This window comes from Crocodylus siamensis, chromosome 3, assembly GCF_052110815.1.
Source record: "Crocodylus siamensis isolate JL-2025a chromosome 3, ASM5211081v1, whole genome shotgun sequence".
Lineage (NCBI taxonomy): Eukaryota > Metazoa > Chordata > Crocodylia > Crocodylidae > Crocodylus > Crocodylus siamensis.
The window spans coordinates 112,260,338-112,280,064 of NC_143397.1; the positions used below are offsets into that span (position 1 = coordinate 112,260,338).

At 43.2% G+C, this 19,727-nt stretch overlaps 1 protein-coding gene across 4 annotated transcripts in view; it reads left to right on the plus strand.

The window, feature by feature from the left end:
- Nucleotides 1–19,727, plus strand: part of DGKQ (diacylglycerol kinase theta) — a 205,709-nt gene that overhangs the window by 141,070 nt on the left and 44,912 nt on the right. For 2 of the 4 annotated variants that reach the window (XM_090039011.1, XM_090039012.1), the window contains exons 22-23: nucleotides 2,584–2,736; nucleotides 5,348–11,283. In XM_090039011.1, the coding sequence (XP_089895137.1) occupies nucleotides 2,584–2,736; nucleotides 5,348–5,446 (252 nt within the window). In that variant the 3' untranslated portion in view covers nucleotides 5,447–11,283. Of the gene's footprint in view, nucleotides 1–2,583; nucleotides 2,737–5,347; nucleotides 11,284–19,727 lie in introns of those variants that run through there. The other 2 variants (XR_016441302.1, XR_016441301.1) reach the window with 2 other exon arrangements.

Sequence of the window (19,727 nt, forward strand, 5' to 3'; positions counted from 1 at the left end):
CTTCAACGTAAAGTCACCAGCTGCATTAGCCCCTAACAAGAGAGTCAGCCTGTCCTTTGAAGCCAGGCATTGACTTCTCTCTAGCTATGAAAGTCCTAGATGGCATCTTCTTCCAATATAAGGGTGTTTCGTCTACATTGAAAATCTGTTGTTTAGTATAGCCACCTTCATCAATTATCTTAGCTAGATCTTCTGGATAACTTGCTGCAGCTTCACCTTGCACTTTTATGTTACGGAGACGGCTTCTTTCCTCAAACCTCATGAACCAACCTCTGCTAGCTTCAAACTTTTCTTCTGCAGCTTCCTCACCTCTCTCAGCCTTCATAGAATTGAAGAGAGTTAGGGCCTTGCTCTGGATTAGGCTGTGGCTTAAGGGAATGTTGTGGCTGGTTTGATCTTCTATCCAGACCACTAAAACTTTCTCCATATCAGCAATAAGGCTGTTTCACTTTCTTATCATTTGTGTGTTCACTGGAGTAGCACTTTTAATTTCCTTCAAGAACTTTTCCTTTGCATTCACAACTTGGCTAACTGTTTGGCTCAAGAGGCCTAGCTTTCAGCCTATCTCGGCTTTTGACATGCCTTCCTCACGAAGCTTAATCATTTCTAGCTTTTGATTTAAAGTGAGAGAAATGCGACTCTTCCTTTCACTTGAACACTTAGAGGCCATTGTAGGGTTATAAATTGGCCTAATTTCAATATTGTTGTGTCTCAGGGAATAGGGAGGCCCGAGGAGAGGGAGAGAGACGGGGGGAACGGCCGGTCGGTGGAGCAGTCAGAACACACACAACATTTATCGATTTAAGTTTGCCATCTTTTATGGGCACGGTTTGTGGCGCCCCAAAACAATTACAATAGTAACATCAAAGATCACAGATCACCATAACAAATATAATAATAATGAAAAAGTTTGAAATATTGCGAGAATTATCAAAAGGTGACACAGAGACACGAAGTGAGCAAATGCTGTTGGAAAAATGGTGCCGATGGAAAAATGGTGCCGATAGACTTGCTCGACGCAGGGTTGGCACAAACCTTCAATTTGTAAAAAACGTAATATCTGCGAAGCACAATAAAGCAAAGCGCAATAAAACGAGGTATGCCTGTACTACATTTACTGTAGTTCTTTATTACATTAGGACATGAAGGCTTTTAACAGGGCCCATGCCTCACTTTTTCCATTTTATCTGTGCGCTGACTGAAGTTCAGATTGTGCAAGAAATGCAGAAATTGATTGTAAAACTTAAGATAAGAAATGCCATTTTTTATTACATACAGCATGCACTCAAGTAAAACATGCACCTTGTTTATGCAAGGCAACAAAAAAAAAAAAAGGGTGTGGCTGGGAAAAAGAAAAGCTGTCTACTGCCAATGGCTACAGAGCCCAGCATGTAGCATGTGCAGTTTTATTTTCACTTGCCCCAGCAGAGAGGTTCAGACATTACCATGTTTTCTTGATTATAAGGCACCATCATTTCCAGCAGCTGAATTTGGGGGGAAAGGTGCATGGTATATGCAAAAAATAAGGGGAGGGAGCATATATGTGTGTACGGGGGGGGGCGGTGCAAAGGAAGCACAGACAGCTTTTTAAGGAAGAAAAATTAAGACAGAGCTATATGATGGCATTAAAATTTTGGCATGTTATAAGCAACAGGGGAAAAAAGATTTTCCAAACTATAAATAGAAAACTGTTCAAAAATAACTTTTTAACTGTGAGGGGTAGCTGAGAACTGGAACAGGTTACCTAGAGAAATTGTGGAAGTGCCATCCTTGGAAACTGTTAAGAGCAGGTTGTGCAAAAATATGAATGTAATGATCCATGAAACCAGTTACCTTATCAAAGAAGGAAATTGAAAGCAAATCATGCCAAGCAACCTTAATAAATCCATAGCGTTTGCTCATGGTAACCTCTTCCTTTCCAGATGTATTGTTAATAGCCTGTTTGATTATTTACTCTAGCAACTTCCCAGTTGTTGAAGTCAGGCTGACCAATCTATAACTTCCCAGGTTCGTCCTTTTTCCTCCCTTCAGAGATAGGCACTCCATTATTCCTTTTCCAGTACATAGGTAAATTCTGTCAGGACCAACTAGTATATTTAATTCAAATTGTCAAAAGCAGTCTGTAGCCATTCCCTGTACTTCATTTATATTAATTTTGTTAGTTGTCTGGTTGCAGTTGAAGAGTGAGGAGAAGTAATCATTGAGCAGTTATGCCGCCTTTGCATTTTCTGGGGTTTCCTCACAAATTTAGATCTCACTCTGACAAATGACTCTGCTTGAGGTGCCTTTTTGGTTTCAGTTGTGCTCTGCATAAATTCGTAAGGACTACGTGTGTGGAACCATTTCAGTGATCTACCCTGCATATTTGTATTTAGAACAATTTTTCCTTTTTGCAGTTTTTGCTACTAAAACTTTGGGTCATAATTTTGGAATCTTCTGGGAGTAAAAAACATATACAACAAGAAACTCAGGTGTACCCCAACACTGAAAATGATTTGAAAGAACAGCATTGTCTCTACTTGGTTCTTTGTCATAAAGAAGATTTTAAAAATAAAGGGAAACTTTCATTTGCTATTCCAACAGGGTCAAGTACAGGGTGGTCTGCGATCAGGGATTCGCATAGCCCAAGGGTCATATTTCCGTATCACGCTTCTGAAATCAATCCCTGTCCAAGTAGATGGAGAGCCCTGGATCCAGCCACCAGGCCAGATCATCATTTCTGCTGCAGGACCAAAGGTACAAATACAAGCTTGCCTTGACCATTTACTTTTTCTGTATTAAAATGTGAATTAAAGCAGTCTCGTTTTTCTTTTATTTTTCTTTTGTTTTGATCCTTAGAATAAAAACTTTCACAAATCATGTGTGTGTGTATGTCTCTCCGTGTTTTGATGGTCCAGGAATTATGCAAAAAGTAAGGGTATTTTTTTGGTGATTACTGTTGATCCACTAGAAGTTTAGTTGGAAGCAATGTTAGACAAGCTTTTGGGTACTAAGGGCTGCTATAGACATGTGGGGAGGCTGCTCTGACATGCTGGAAATCCAGCATGTCAGAGCGGACTCGATTAATCAAGTCTGCTAGAGCACAGAAATTGACGTGCTCTGGCAGCCTTCTGCATCACGTGTATCAGCGTCCCCGTGCATCTCCATGCTGACAAAATGGTGGTGGGGCGCTTTGAAATAAACATGGTCAATGTGTTTTAGGCCAAAGCGGCTGCTGCCATTTTTCCAGCCTGGGGATGCTGATGCATGTGACACGCAGGCACTTTTTTAATTAGCGTGGCTTGCTAATTAAATCACCCGGTGCTGCATCCCAAAACGCATGTAAAAATATCCAAAGTGCTCTTCTTCAGAACTGTTCAGGTTTTGAATGATTCTGGGCAGACCAGAATGACCGCCTACCTGATGCAGGATACTTTGTGCCTGAAAGCTTGTCTAACATTGGGAGAGATGTTAGTCCTATAAAACTAGCAGCTCGTCCTATGAAAAATATCACCTACAAATCTTTCTTACTTGTTGGAGGAGTCTCTTCCAGTTTCCTTGACCATGGGAACAGGGTTTGTTTTGATGTTTATAAGTGGACTGCCTGAATAACTTGTCTCAGCTCTGATACAAACAGTTTTAGTTAAAACATGGCAGGGTGCTGTCCATACACAAGACTAAGCCGTACTTCAGACTGGTCAAGGCACTATTAAACATGTTAGTGGTTAAACGGCTCCATGACGCTAGTTTTGTTGGTATAGGTTTTCATGATAGATATCCACCATGGAATGCTCATCAAACAATGGCACTCCGTTGATTTGTTCCCTAAAAATTATATATACAATACCACTTCTGTCCTACTGCAGCTGGCAAAGTGGAGAAATTAGGATATGTGATGGGAGAGTAAGGAGGAAAAAGGAAAAGGAGATGAGGAGCTGGGTAAGAGAACAGAGTGTGCAAGTGCACAGAATTCTGTCCCCCCTCCCGCCCCGCCTTCCCAATTTTGTGACTTGACTTAGATCTGCAACTGGCAATTATTAAAGCTTACAGCTAACTTTTTAAAAATAAAAGTAAGCTTAAAGTGAGGTATTTATCTTTAGACATGTAAACTCATGCCAAGGCTAGATTGCTTTTTAACAAACAGCAGGGAATTTGAAAGCTGTATTTATGCTTGTTATATGTTCACTCCTAATTGTGCATGCAACCCTTCACAGTTTGCTGGACAGAGGACAAAGCACCAGCCACCAAGGATTTAATATTTCTGCTGACATTGAAATGGAGAAATGAGTATTTTGCTAATTGGCTATTGGTTTAATGGAGCACGTGTCCACACAAATGAGGCCACGTTCGCAAGTTCCTGCCCAGAAATTCCTTGAAAGGTAGCTTAAAATTACTGCCGGAATCTGCTACTACCAAAAATCTTGGAAATCCTATGATATTCCAAGCGTTCCACGTGTCCAAATCAATATACTTTTTAGGGGGAACCAGTTGTCCAGATTGTGCCTCACTTGCACAAAAAAAAAAAAATCCCCCAAAATCTTTCCTTCCATATTCTATAATTTAAGGTCACTGAACAGAAAATATATTACATGCACTGTTTTTGTACCTGGAAGCTTATCTAGTGCATCTCCCAACTACATAATTGTTCCAACAAAAATTACCAAAAACTGGTCCAGTAAACGTTCTCAGATATCTTGCTGTTTGTTTATTCTCCAGACCATCACAGCTAAACAGCAGAAGACTACTTAGCCACACAAAACATTTACACCTGCGTTTAAACAAGATAACGTTACCTAATCTGAAGGAATGTTACTTTCAAAAAGATCAAAGATAAAATTCTAGTACTGTTGATTTAAACCTGTTGAGTTTTCTTCTGCCTCCTTCACCATGGGGTAGCCATTTGCTAAGTTCAAATGTTATTAATTGCTGCCTTCCCAGTTAGTGATGATATACTGTAATAATAACTAGAGCAGCTGCCTATCTGTTCCTGATCCTAGTAAAGCTGGAGTGTTGTAGCTGTGATGATTCAGGAAATAGGAAAGAGGCAGTCTTTTGTGATAATCTTTTATTGGCCCAACTTCATAGTTGGAAGAGATGTATATGCAGTTGGTCCAAATAAATGATGTCACCAAAATAAAAAAAAATCCTTGCTTCTTGCCTGTTTCTGGTGTCATTTACATTGGTGTGTGGGCCTACCAGTATAAGTTCTATAGCAAAATACCTGTACTTCTGTCCACACTCTGTGTTGTTAAATATAGGAGGTTTGAAAAAAGGTTAGTGTGACTTTATAGTACATTCAAAGTGCACAGTTGTGATCATTTGCTTTTATTGCTAAATGTCTTAAGCTTTCTCCAAACTCTTTTTAAAGGTCCATATGTTGAAAAAATCCAAGCAGAAGCAGAAAAAAGTTGGAAGCATGAGAGAGGCAAGAACTGATAGTGTGTCAATCACAGAAGAGGGACGCTAAGCTGAGAAGATTTTTATAGAGCAAATACTGTTTGCCTGCTGCAGGGAACATGAACCTATCCTGGAAAAGTATGTTCAGAGGAGTGGTAAAGTAAGGTTGCTTTATGAAACCACCAGTTTATTGTGTGTTGAAAGTAATGTGTTCTGCTCTGTCTGTCTGTCTGTCTCTCTCTCTCCCTCCTAGCTCTAAGGTACATGGGTAAAATGCATCTAATTTATGTACCACTATGTTTGCCTTTGGTAACTTTTCCATGACCTATTGCCCAATTTTTGGAGTGTGTGTAGCTGATAATCACAGATTGAGATCTTCCTAATTACTTTTGCAAAAATTCATTATTTTTTAAGAAGATTTCAGCCTTTTAAAAAATGTTTCCATAGATAAATCACTGTCTCCAAACAAAAAAATGATAAGATACTATCATCTCCTTGAGTTAAGCCAGATAAGTCAGAGTTGCTGCTACTTTACCATTATAAGTTATTCACATTTGAAGTATACCATTAGTGGTCCCTACAAAAAATGCCCCATGTACAGAGCAGAGAAAATCTGCTTAAATGCATGAGTCAAAATGATTTAAGATGGTTTATCTGCACATTTTTGTTAGACAGTGTGATTGGTGGTGAAGGGCCAAACCATCTTTAACCGTTTCAGAATGATTTCACTTCTTCCAGACTGTCCTGTCAAAGACTTCTTAAAATGAGAGAGAACACTGCTGAAATTTAACAGCTCAAGTCAGTGGGATCAAAATTACCTCAGTAACATTCATAGACAAAAGACACTTTTTGGAGTCTGTCTTTTTTTTTCCACTACTGACCACATTACTTTTGTTGACTCATTACTCCTTGCATGTCTATACTTTTGTAGTTTCAAACTCGTATCCTTTTTTGAAATAAGTTATGACTACTTTCAAAGTAGCTCCAAAAAAACATAGAAAATTCACTAGTAATTTGGGGAGTGACTGTCATCTCACTGAAATACTTAGTGATAGGCAGGCATTAAACTGAAATAGTAACTAAATTGACTGAGCTGTTTTGTGGTGTGCACCTTTACTAAGACTATCTGTGGCAATTTGGGCACAGTGTTGGTAGAATTTATTTTTTTTACCAGGTTACTTCAGATTCCTGAGATTGTGTCTAGAAAGTAGAGAAAGTAGCATTCCCAAGAACTGCTCTTGTCTGCAGGTTGGTAAAATGGATTGGCTTTTGGAAGGATGGAGAAAAGGCAGAAAAAAGTACTGTTATCTCAACTGGAATATCCCAGCCACACTGACCCCAAACATCCCCTTTTCTTAGCTTCACTCCCAGGTGGACGCACTGGGGAGGTTGAGGTGGTGCAAGTGGTGGGATTTGAAGTGGTGCACTTGATGCTGGAATATGTAAAATGTTATACATTTAAAATGGCCACTGACCTGATCTGCAAGTATTATCAGAGTTTTAGCCATGATGTCAAAAAATGTCTTTTATGGCTGTAACGTATGTCTGGCTTAATATAGCATTTACAACTGATGGTAATTTTACTACATTGATATTGGTGGATTGCTGTGAATCGTTTTGTCAAAACAGCATTATATAAGATGGCTTTATTGAATTTTTTTTCACAATAAGACTTTGTGATTTTTAGCGGGGTGAAAACAGTTGGCTTACATCACTCACTCATGAAAACATGTTCTGCCATTGGGTGATGTGCAGCAAGTCCCTCCTAGCGGGTCCCTCAGTTACACTGTCAGGATAACTCACAATACAAACTGCAAGGGTCTATAGTGACCTGAAATTTTTAGCCAGGAGTACTAGTTACAAAATTGAAGAACAGTAATCTAAGAATTCAGTGCCACCATGTGTTGGCTTTATCTCTGTAAAGCTAATTTTAGTTGGTAAACTTCCATCAAGTTTTGGCTGTTAGAATGGACCACAACTGCTAACATAAAATTAAAAAAAAAAAAAAGTGTGTGTGTGTGGGGGGGGGGGAAATAATGTCCTGGAACTAAAACTGATGCAAGACTCTGACAATAATGAACTAAACCCTAAACAAAGAATGAACTAAAATGGATGCTTGCACATTAAAATGCAACTCTCTCTACAAACTTATATAATGATGTTTCTTGAACGAGTAGATTATATACTTAGTCCAGATGCTATTAATTCCCAAGCGTTTATACATGTTTGCTCTTTACCTAGTAGCCCATCTCTCTGCTATATAAATATAGTCATAGTTATAAATAAATAAATAAATAAATAAACAAACCCCAATTTGGAAAAAAACTAGAAAAAACCAACTGTGGTAACACTTATATAACTGTTTAAGACTTGCTATTTAGTACAGCATGCAGCATGGCTGCTTTAAAATGTACCTTTTGTTACTCTAGTGCCTGCCATATACGTTATATATATTTCCAGTTTTCTTTATAATTGAATTGAGTGGTTTTCGATAAATGCAGTTTGACACTTGACAATATAATTCCTTTTGGTCTATAATACAGGTAACTTTCCCACTGCTACATCGTAAATGTGCCTCTTCCCATCTTTTGCAGGGAATGTCTTCATGCTTCCTTTGTCTCCCTACCCCTTCTGCTGAACCTGGTAACAGTGGTGCTTGTTAGTGCCAGTGTTAATTATTATATCTAATTGGAAAAATGGTTCAGCAGTTGGGCTGCAACCATCTCTTCATTTCCCCTTAAATCCTCTTAACAGATCTAAAGTTGAAAAGTCTTTCAGTTATTAACTAGCTTAAATTCATACTGGCAAGATTAGATTCCAGATTGCCTTACCATTATTTTTACATGTATTTTGCACATATTTTTGTTTAGTATCGGGCAAATTTTCCTTTTTAGTATTTGTCAATAAGGAAAAGACTTACAGAAGCACTTTCAGTTTAAAAATAAAACGGGTCTATAGAATGCAGTTTAAAGTTTTCAAGATTTTTTTTGATTGTGATACTCGAGAGCTTCCACTTAATTTATATTTTTCTTTAACTGCTCTGCCAGGGAAAAGGAGAGGAAATGAATAACTTGTTGAAATGCATATTTATATCTGACTGAAAGTTCATGTAAACTTTAAACACTTAAATTGGCTGGTATTTTATGAATGAGTTTGTTAGACTCATTTTATAGTCCATAAGATTCATTTTAAATTTGTTTAATGTTGACAGCTATTCATTTGGCACTTGGTGTAATGAGGCGTCAAAGGTGTTTACTTACCTGACCAATTTGATGCATGCTCTTGGACTGACAATGTAGTTATACTGAGCAGTGGCATAACTAGGGTGCTGATTTAGGGAAGGGTGGGAAAAAAGTCTGCTGCAGTCATGATTGCACTCTGTGCCCTAGGCACCCAGCCACATCATTACTTTGCTGATATTGAACAGAAAATGTAGTGGTTTTAATAGAAATTGTTAACATTGCTTCTAAATGTACAGTTAGGCCAACAATGTCATTGTTTACATAATGGTGATTCTTGACTGTAAGCATCCTGATCAGTAGAAATAATGCACTGCCACATGTTTTGATAGCATTGTTTCTGATTCGGTCATAAATAAAGGCAGGGCTGTCCAACTGATAGCTCTTGGGGTCTATATGCAACCCACAAGAGACCTGTGGGCCTATACAGCTGCCTCTCCCACTGCCATGTAACAGGGGAGGTCCCAGGGGGCCCACATGCTGCATGTACTGTCCATGTATAATGGGCCAGGGAGCCATGTACCACCAATGTAGCACGTGGTGTGGTCCAGGGGTGGAACATACTCTACCTGTGCAGCTCACATGGCAGAGGTATGTATGCCACCTGTGCAGCCTCTACAATGCAGTGTGTGTGTTTGGGGGAAGGGGAAGAACGGGACATCCCAGGAAGCTGTGTACTGTCAGCCCTGCCTGCAGAGTGTGTGTGTGTGTGGATGGAGGGGAATCCCTGGAGCCTGCCCGCAGAGCATTTGGCGTGTGTGGTCCCCCAACTATGCCAGTGTTGAACAACCTGGAATTAAGGAAATAGTTGCCCTTGTGGTTCAGGCACCTAAGTGCAACCTTTCAGAAAGATCTGAGTGGATTTTGACTTTTCTGCTCTTCTACTTTTAGAAGAGATTTTGTACTAATACAAGTGTTGGATTTAACATTTTTCCCTAAATAATGGGTTTATTTTCGGTAAAAAAAAATTATTTATAAGATGGTTTTATAAACTGTTATGTTGTTGAAAAAGTCTTTCTGAACTTTTGAAAGAATGTATATAGCTATTAAAAATGGTATTCCAAAGGAGATAACTATTTTTTTAATGAGGGTAGTGAAAGTGATAACTCCACTCCCTTAATTCCTCTGTGTTTTGCAACATTCTCTTGCTAATTGAAAGAAAACTGATTCTCAGAAGGTGTGGCTTCATTTACATTCAGTTGCTCTGTGTTTTTAATTTATTTGGTAGCAATTCAGAATATAAACACCTGTGTAGAGGTTTAACTTCACCAAGTAAAGTCCTACAGATGAAAGGTTAAAAATCCTGTGATTGGGCATAAAAATATAACAATTGTGGATGTTATTAAATTTCCATAATCAGTTTAGATCCGATTTGTTTTGTCTAAGGGGCCAATCGGGCACCAGTTGCTTCCAAAACTAGCTTTCAGTTGATCCAAATGCACACAAGTAAGACTACAAATACTATGGCTGCTCTTTTCCTCTGTACTTGTAAAGTGTCTAAACAGAGTAACAAGTAGTGCCTAAGAAATTAATGAGCACTGAGTACAAATAGTTTATTGGAAAATAGAAGCTTTCTTACTATAAAACCAAATCCTTGGGTGGGAGGTGGGGTCTGCATCACTGAGGTAATTGGTTAATTTGCAATTTTGGAAAGCACACTATCCAAAAATCTTTTAATTGGAAATTGCTTTTTGTCTCTAAACCATGTTGCTTGGTCCAAGTGTAACCAGGATGAATTTCTTGGGGAAGGGAATTGTAAAATTGAAAGTAAAGCAGCACATACCATGGAATTTGCTAAAAAGTTTGGGTGCCATAAAATCTGTGATGTGCTTAACTGTAGTCTGAGCATACTTAATTAACACAAATAACTATGTGAATATATGTGCCAATTTCAAGCAGCCAATTTCACTGGAATAGTTCTTCAAGTACCTGGTTTCTAAAACATTGTTTGTTATATTTAAAGATGCCTTCAATCATTTCTTTTGAATGTTGTAACATACTGAACCAGCTTCTACCAACAAGTAAAGCTAAACTGGCCATTGAATAGTTCAGCTGTTGCATAGTGCTTTTTTGTGTGTGCATCTGCCTAATAACTCAGTATAACCACCACTAAAGTGGTTGAATACTATTACTACATTGCGTGCCTCAAACTAATAATGTACATCATACAAGTTTACTAGTGGCTTGATTTTAAAATAAGGTTTAATGGTATAACTAGTTTGTGGTAGTCTTCCTTGCAAACCACTATGTGGTAATCTGTTTCTCTGAATTAGTGTTCCTGAAATGTTGTAATTGTAAAAAATAATTTATGAAAGGTGGACTTTTATTGTATATTTAAACATTCCGTTTGTCCTCAAAGTATGTTCTTTGAATAATCGTGTATATATTTTTGCAATATGCCTGTGTTTGATTGTACATTTTGCACTGACTAGAATTTGTTATCTAAGTATAATTTGTGAGTACCAGAGATCTATATGTAGAGTACATATATACCTGTGACAAATATAATCAGTAATTTCTGTTCTGCTCTTGATGCATCTGTGTATTTTTTTTCAATGTGCTGCAGTGTAATTATGAAAGAAGACTTCATTTTGTTTTACTTTCCTTTCAAGACATTGCTTAACCGAGTATTTTGGAGTATCATGTTGTACTACAAAGTTGGGGGTTTTTTTGTAGCAGTATTGTTCCTCTTAGGCCTGAATTTTACAACACTGACAAGAAACTGTAGTGGATGTGTTTATAAATACTCTTCTGTAATAAGTATCATAGTTTCCTCACTGATCACCTTGCTATTAGCCAGTTTCCATTCCAGTTTTAACCCTGAAACCGTGAAGCACTGCTATGTTTTTACCTTATCCTATACTATATTCTTTCATCTTTTTTCAATTTAACATTTTAGCTGCTTGTATATGTGTTAGCACTCTGAAATTTGTTTAAGATTCCATTTATGAGATGCAAGGATTTTTGTGGGTGATATTTGTGAACCAACTACATAGTTGGAACAAACTTATATGAACTTCTGGGCATGTGGTATTCAAAAGCTTGCCTGAATCTATCCAAACCATGTGATTGGTCCAGTAAAAGATACTACCCACAAAAATCCCTGCCTTGCATGTTTCCTGGACCATCACAGCTACAGCATCACTTCAGTACTACCTAAGTTGCCATTTTAAAATTAAGATTCATTTTAGCAATGATACAGAGCAGGGTGGTTCAACTGTAGGCTACAAATGACCAACTCTCAGGATCATCATAAATTCCAGGTTATTAGACTGAGTGCAGAATTTAATAAAGCCACAAATCCAAGGGTTATGAGGGGTGCTGGTCTCTTTAAATACATACACACATGTAGCAGCTGGAACAGAGCACTGGTGTTGGGTATACCTCTCCAGAGCGTTGGAGTCTGCTGTCGATGCCAGTCAAGGTTTCCTCCAAGGGAGTGTAGTCTCCAGAAGGGAGTTGCCGGCTGGTCCTTCTGGTTGGACAGCTCGGGTCCTGATTAGGTTGAAGATGAGAAGGGCACCACTGGGGGTCACACTTCACTGCCTTTTATCGCTGTCTGGTAGACTTCAGTGATCCCCCAGTTCTTGGGCTTACCCAATCTAGGAGTCTCTGACCCTTGTGGGACACTCCTGGATGGCAGCTGTCAGTCATCAGGGCTCTTGCCTGCTGGTACGTGCAGTTTCAGCGGTCTACTCTGAAATGTTGACTAATTCACCATGGGCATGAATAGGGGCTCTGGGAGTAGTCGATCAGGTGGCATTCAGTCTCAGGAACTGGTCCCTGGCATTGATTAACTCAAACTGGAGACTTTGTTGGATGGACAGTGGAGTTAAAGGAGTTCCCGCTGCTGACACTGATACCTTCCTCCTGTCAGTCTGCAGCTTGGAGGTGTTCATTGCCACTCGTTAACTTTTAACTGCAGGTGGTTACACCTATTACTCAGTCACTCTGTTATTCCAACTTGCTCCCATTCATTCAGGAAACCAGCCCCACTACAGAGAAAAAGCAACAATTCAATTCCAGCACTTAAAATTACAATCCAAGTGCACTCTTTAACAATGGTTCTAGAATCATGGAAGTCGGGTGGGAAGGGACCTTGTAGATCTTCAAGACCGACCCCCTGCCTGGGCGGGAGAAAAACTGGGCTCAGATGAGTCCATCCAGGTAGGCATCAAGCCTCTTCTTAAAGACCCCCAGGGTAGGAGCCAGAACTACTTCCCTTGGAAGTTGGTTCCAGATCCTAGCTGCCCTGACCGTGAAGTAGTTCTTACAGATGTCTAATCTAAACCTCCTCTCCAACAACTTGTGGCCGTTATTCCTTGTTATGCCAGGGGGTGCTAGGGGAAACAAGGTCTTTCCCAAACCCTTCTGGTCCCCCCAGTGAGTTTATAGACCATCACCAGGTCCCCCCTCAGCCTTCGCTTGTGAAGGCTGAACAGGTTCCGGTCCCGCAGTCTCTCATTGTAGGGTCTGCCCTGTTGTACCCGGATCATGCGGGTGGCCCTCCTCTAGACCCTCTCCATGTTGTCCACATCCCTCCTGAAGTGGTGTGCACAGAACTGGACACAGTACTCCAGCTGTGGCCTGACCAGTGTCGCGTAGAAGGGGAGGATCACCTCCTCGGCCCTGCTAAAGATGCACCTGTGGATGCATGACAAGGTCTGGTTAGCCCTGCCAACTGTGACCTCACATTGTCGGCCCATGTTCATCTTGGAGTTAATGATGACTCCAAGATCCCTTTCTGCCTCCATGCTCTCAAGGGAGTTTCCCATGTTATAAGTGTGCTTCTGGTTACTACTGCCCAAGTGCAGCACCCTGCACTTGTCAATATTGAAACGCATCCTGTTTTTGTTAGCCCACCCCTGTAACCTGTCCAGGTCTTGCTACAGTCTTTCCCTTCCTACTAGTGTGCTCATCTCACCCCAAATTTCGGTATCATCAGCAAATTTAAACAGGTTGCTTTTCACCCCATCGTCCAAATTGCTGATAAAGAAATTGAACAGCGCGAGCCCAAGGATCGAGCCCTGGGGGACTCCACTGCCCACTTCCCCCCAGGTCGAATATGACCCGTCCACCATCACCCTCTGAGTATGACCCTTCAGCCAATCTGCAATCCATCTGACTGTGTAGATATCAGTGCCACAGTTGCCTAGTTTTTTAATGAGGATGGGGTGGGAGACGGTGTCAAAGGCCTTGCTGAAGTCCAGAATAATAATATTCTAATAATATTACAGGGTGCAACTGTACAGGGAATGCACTCCTTAAGGTTTAAAAACATAAAATATAAAATGTCATGGCAAAAGGGAAAGATGAAATATAAAAATACAGAGTAACCAAAATACAGTGTTTACAATGCACCTATCAAAAATACTATTTTATGTCTTATAAAATACCTATACAATTTCATATCCTGGTTCATGTCTTATAAAATACTTATTAAAATACAATTTGATTACGTATGTTTTATGACGGAGGGAGAGAAGAAGAGAGGGAGAGGAGAAAGGAAGAAAAGGTGGAAGGAGAAAAGAGAAATGCACTGAAAATGGGAGGGGGGAAGGGGTTGCAGGCAAAAGGGATTTCTTGCTACATAACTGGCAGCACATGAAGGGTTAACATGCATCCCCCTTCTCCTTTGGCCCCCTCCCTCCCCCCACACACACACATACTCCCATGCAGCTGCTGTTGCCCCTATTGCTCTGGCTGCCCCAGGATCTAGGGTCTTAGGCCTTCACCTCCCTCCCCCAGCTTTTGCTGCATAACCCCATCCCAAGGATGGGGTAGCATAGTGCAGCACAGCCTACATTACCAGGGGCTTGTGCAGTACAGTGCCATAGGGGAGACCAGAGGGAGCTAAAGTTGAGGTGTGATGCTGTGCCATATGAAGGAGTGCCTGCCCACATGATGCAGTGGCATGGGGAGTGCCCATCTGCAGGCTAGTATGGGGAGTAAAGGGTGGTTGAATGCCCACTTACATGTGGGCAGGCAGCCCAGGGGGCCTGTGGCACTCACTGGTTGTTTCCACTATGGTGTATGGCTCTTGCTGGTGTGCCCCATATGGTCCTGGCTGCTTTGAAGTTGGAAAACCCTGATCTAGCATCTCAAAGACCTAGAGTCTGGCTATGTCTCCATCTTGCTTTCAAGTCTGGTGCAATGTTTTCAAACATCCTTTCTGACATAAGTTTAAGTGGTGACTTTTTTCTGGAAAGATTTTACATGGCACAGATAGGAAGAGAGTCATTACTGTATCACAGATGTAAAATATGTCTGTAATATGACTTAATTTTTGCCATTGATTTTTATGCAAAATTAAAAAATTACACCTTCTAGGACACACACACACATGTTCAAAAACCCTGAGGAGGAATCAATCTATTATGTGGTTTTCTCAAAGTAACCTCATTTAGATACAGAGTGAACAGCATACATGTCCCTCTTTTGGAGGAGGGGTGGGGGGAAAAGCTTGCAGGCATCCGGTGTTGGCCAAGGCCTGCAGATGGGGGAGCACTCCTGCAGGCCTTCCAGCATGACCTGCATACTCCCTAGATTGCTGGAGACAGCTGAATGCAGTCAAGTACCAGGGCCACCCCGATTGACTTCTAGGTATGGGCAAGCGCTCCCCAACCCCTCATGTCACTGTGGACCTTCCCCTACTCCCATACCCTGAGGCTTCCACAAGACCCCCAGGATGTGTGCCCTCCCTTGTGAATTGCACATGCTACCATATCCTGGCCTGCCCATACCCTGCCATGGCACCCTATCACCTGTGCCCAAGCACTACCCAGGTGCTGCAGCGTGTCCTGCTTGTCACCCTGTGCAACGTGAAGGAGACTGCAGGACATCAGACATGCTCATCTGGCCATTCTGCACAAGCTGGCTGCCATGGGATGTGGTTTCCTGCCCCCAAGCCAGCAGCTGGCTTTCTTGTGTAGGGTGACTTGCAACATCCTGCACCCACCAAGCATCCTGGACTGGGCCACCCAACTTCCATGTGGCTGACAAGGACAAGGCCATGCAAGATAACATGGACATTGGAGTGCTCTGGCACCACCTGGCCAGTGAGTACTGGTTCTGGGCCCATACCACCAACAGTGACTGGTGGAAGCAAGTAGTCTTGGATACCTAGACCAACAAACAATGAGTCCAGACTTCCTGCATGTACTGGGCCACCTTCATGGACATCATTGCCCAGGTGACCCCTCACATCACACAACAGAAAGTCAGCATGCGGCCACCCCTCACTCTGGAGAAGTGGGTGGCCATTGCTGTCATGAAGTTGGCCACCACCAACAGTCTCTGCTACATCACCAACCAGTTCAGTGTGGGCAAATCCATAACGAGAGGGGGTGTCCAGGAGATGTGATCCAGAACATCCTGCCCAACTGCTTCATCTGCTTCATCAACCTGCAGGAAGTGGTAATTGGCTTCTACTACATAGGCTTTTCCCAATTGTGTGGGTGCTGTGGACAGCCCAAGCATTCATCATTCACAATAGTTACTTCTCCATCATCAAGAAGGGTGTTACTGACCACCAGTGCTGCTTCACCCACATCTTCATCAGCTGAGTGGAAAACACCAATAATACCCCTGTTTTCTGTAACTTCCCACTCCCCCAGATGATGGAAAGTGGGTGCTATGCTCCAGGAGTTCCCAGTTTCATCCCTGATGCCATCATTGTTCCTGCTGTCATCACTGGGGACCCAGCGTGCCCCATCCTGCTGTGGCTCATAAAGCAGCGGACTCTTAGCTCTGCCTTCAAGGTGGAGGAGGAAGATGTGCTACATGTTGTCATCACCATGTGCCCTCTGCAAAATCTGCGACATGAGGGGGAGGTCTTCTGCAAAGCCTGGGAAAGACCAGACATGGCGCACTGTACATGCACGGCATGGGGATGCTGGAGAGAGCGAGCCCCCCACCATAGGCGATGCCTCGGGCGGGCACATACCCCACCTAAAATTGGCCGCTGCTCACCAATTCTCCACCCAGCACAGCAGGAACTAGGGTCCTAGCTGTGCTGCATGTGGGCAGCAGGCCCTGAAGCAGTACTGGGATGGGTTTCTGGTGAGAGAGGGGCCGTGTCCTTCTCTAGAAACTGTGGCCAGCACCTGCTCCACTCCCTCAAAAGGTCCAGGCACTAAGGGTCCTGTGGGATTCAGACCATCCCTGGGGCAGGCAGGAACTGACCACTCTGGGGAATGACAGCAGAGCTCTTGCACTGCCCCCTCCCGCCCCTGTCTCCCCCTCCCCCACAATTCTTCCCTTACAGGAGAGGCATTTCAGCATTGTGTTCATCCAGGAGTGGTACTTTACTGCTGACACTTGCCTGGTTAAAGCCAGACCCAGAGGGATGTGATTTACCACTATTTCCAGGGAAATGCTAGCCTGCTGAGGACATGGTCCCCCAAGAGGTGTTTAACAGCAGAAGGGGGGCCATCTGCTTTGAGGGCACACAAAGGAATCCCAGGTTGCTATGCAATGTGAAAGTCCAGCTCATGTGCTACCTGTGGCTCTTATATGATAAGTTGACACCCACAGATGAGTTCAGAATTGGCACACTTTTGATGCGATGCTGAACCCATGACATGAACCAGAGAGTGGTTCCTCACACCCTGGCTGCCTAAGAAGAGTCCTGTGGTGCTCTGCCCTTAGCTTTCCAGTACCATTCTTCTGCTTTGAATACACCAGGAGGGGGTGGGCATTGCTTCTCTTTCAGGGTTTGGAGAAAGGGGGGAATGGGTGTTTGAGGGGTTAGTACAGTACACTGTGAGACTCAGAGTTGCCTGGCACCCATGGATTTTCCCTAGGGATTGGATTAGATGTGTAAGAAAGTGTTGGAGTGCTATTTGCAAGCCTCTCCAGATGCATGACCTGGGAGCCACCCTGGCAGCAAGACTGGATCAGCTGAGATAACTGTTCCCATGCAGGACTCCTGCCATCACATTTGTGCCTTTTTTGGACTGAGAGGGAGGGAGGGAGAAGCGGGTGTTTGGCAAAGGAGAATTTTTCTCATGCCATGTGTTTCTGAGGGGCTGGGGAGAGGCCAGCAGGTGTGTCTGGTGGCAGCCTTTTGGAGACATGCTTGCACAAAGAGCTTTAGGCTGGCAGGCCATCATTGTGCTGCTACCTTCCTGCCCTGCTGGCTGTATGCATGGCCTATCCTTCCTCCCCTCCCCACAGGTTCTTCACATTTTCTTCAGTGCCTAGGTCCCTGTCATGGTCATGTAGAGCTGGGTAGCATGGCATCCTTGATTTGGTACCTGAGCCTTCAGCAGAACTGGGGGCAGGGCTGGCCATAGGTGCTGTGGATCATGCTGCAAGAGCGGCTGCTCCTCTGGCAGGGAGCTGGAGGGTGCTCTGCACAACTGGAAGGGGCGCAACAAGCAGGTGTCAGAGGAGTGGGAGAAGAACACCCCAGGTAATTGTCTTGGGAATGATATCCTAGGGGCTGCATGTTCAGTTTCAGTCCATGAGGTCAAGGCCAGGGTGGGGGCAGGGGTACTCCTGTAAGATGGAGGGCATAGATTTGGCCTTCAGGTCCTGGGTCGCAACTTCATGGTGTTGGAGCTTTCCTGCTGCTCCTATGCACCATGCTTACAGCACTCAACAGTGCCAAAGAAGATGTCAAAGAAGCTTAGGTTGAGCTGCTGATGCAACTTCACTCCCAGAGTGCTTGTACACATGACAAAAATTAGCCATTTTTGCACATGCTGTACATGTGGGTTGTTTTTTCTTTTACAACTTAAATGAGTTTATTACTTTACAAACTAAACCACATCTACATGTAACTTAGTTTGCAACGTAGCTATTTGTAACATTGCAGCCTTTTGACAGCTCACCCTTTCTCCACCACCCTGACATGGGAGAGGTAGGCTGAAGGCAGAAGCTGCCCCCCCATCCTTTCCCCCATCTGTCCCCTCCTTTGGAGCCTGCCCGTGTCTCCTGTGGGGGGGGAGGGCAAGCTGCCAGTGGGCAGAGCTGCAGGGGACCCTGGTCCTTCCTTCCACATGTGGAGAGCAGTGCTTGGTGGGCTTACAGTGCATGAGCTCAGGGAAGAGATGAATCCGGTGGGTGCTGCCCAAGCTGGGCAGCCCTGGGGGTTCCATCACCATGGAAGGATGGACCAGAGCTCCCTGGAGCTCAGGGGCCACTCAGCCTGCCGACAGCTCACCCCCACTGCTGGAGACACGAATAGACTCCACAAAAAGAAAAAACAAGGATTGGGGCCCTCATTGTAACAGTGATGGAAGCCCCTAAATTGATATGGTGGGTTTTTAGTCATCTCAATTAAAAACCCATCATTTCAATTTAGGGGACTCCACCCCTGTCATGTGTACAATTGGCCCCAGATCTTGTTACGACCCAGGGAACAGTTCTAACATGGCATACTGCTTGGGTGCTGTCAGCAGACCTTGTGCACTATGGGCCCTGGGGACTTCCTCATGGGCACCTAGTTTTCCTGTCCTCCTGGGGCCTTCCTGCAACTCTTCTGCCAGTGGGAACCCCTGCCAGTGATTCCTCCTGCCCCCCAGTGGTACTATAGGTATGTGGGGTGGTGATGGTGTTGTCTATAGCAAGGAAGCAGGAAATCTCCTTATAGAAGGGAATACCGTGCCTTCTGGCCCTAGACTTTTGTTGGTGTCATGCACATGCTTGTACTGGATCTTCATCCATTTCATCTTGGCCTAGAACTGCACTCAGTCCCTGTTGTGGCTCTGAACTTGTTAGAGTAGGAGATTTAAGCAGGAGCTACTCTTGTCCAAGACATCTGACACCAGTGGTGAAGGCCTGAAGGCTAGGGGTCAGAGCTCTGGACAGAATCTTTATCTGGGTACCAGGTCGAGTATTTAGAATATACTGCCTGGTTTGTCAAGGGGGTTGATATATCATCAGGACGAAGACCAGGATACCCGAGCAGCTGGCGAGTGGACGGGGTGTAGGGGAAGCGGAGCCCTGTGGAACACCGCAGCATACCTGTAAGTATCTCCATCTCTGTGACTAAAGGGGAAGAAAAACACCACTGAACCCCCTCTCTTTCTATATACCATCAAGGTCATAGCAGGTGAGTTTGGGAGGACCCCAACCTCGGGGGCAAAGTCATACTCACCGTGTCTA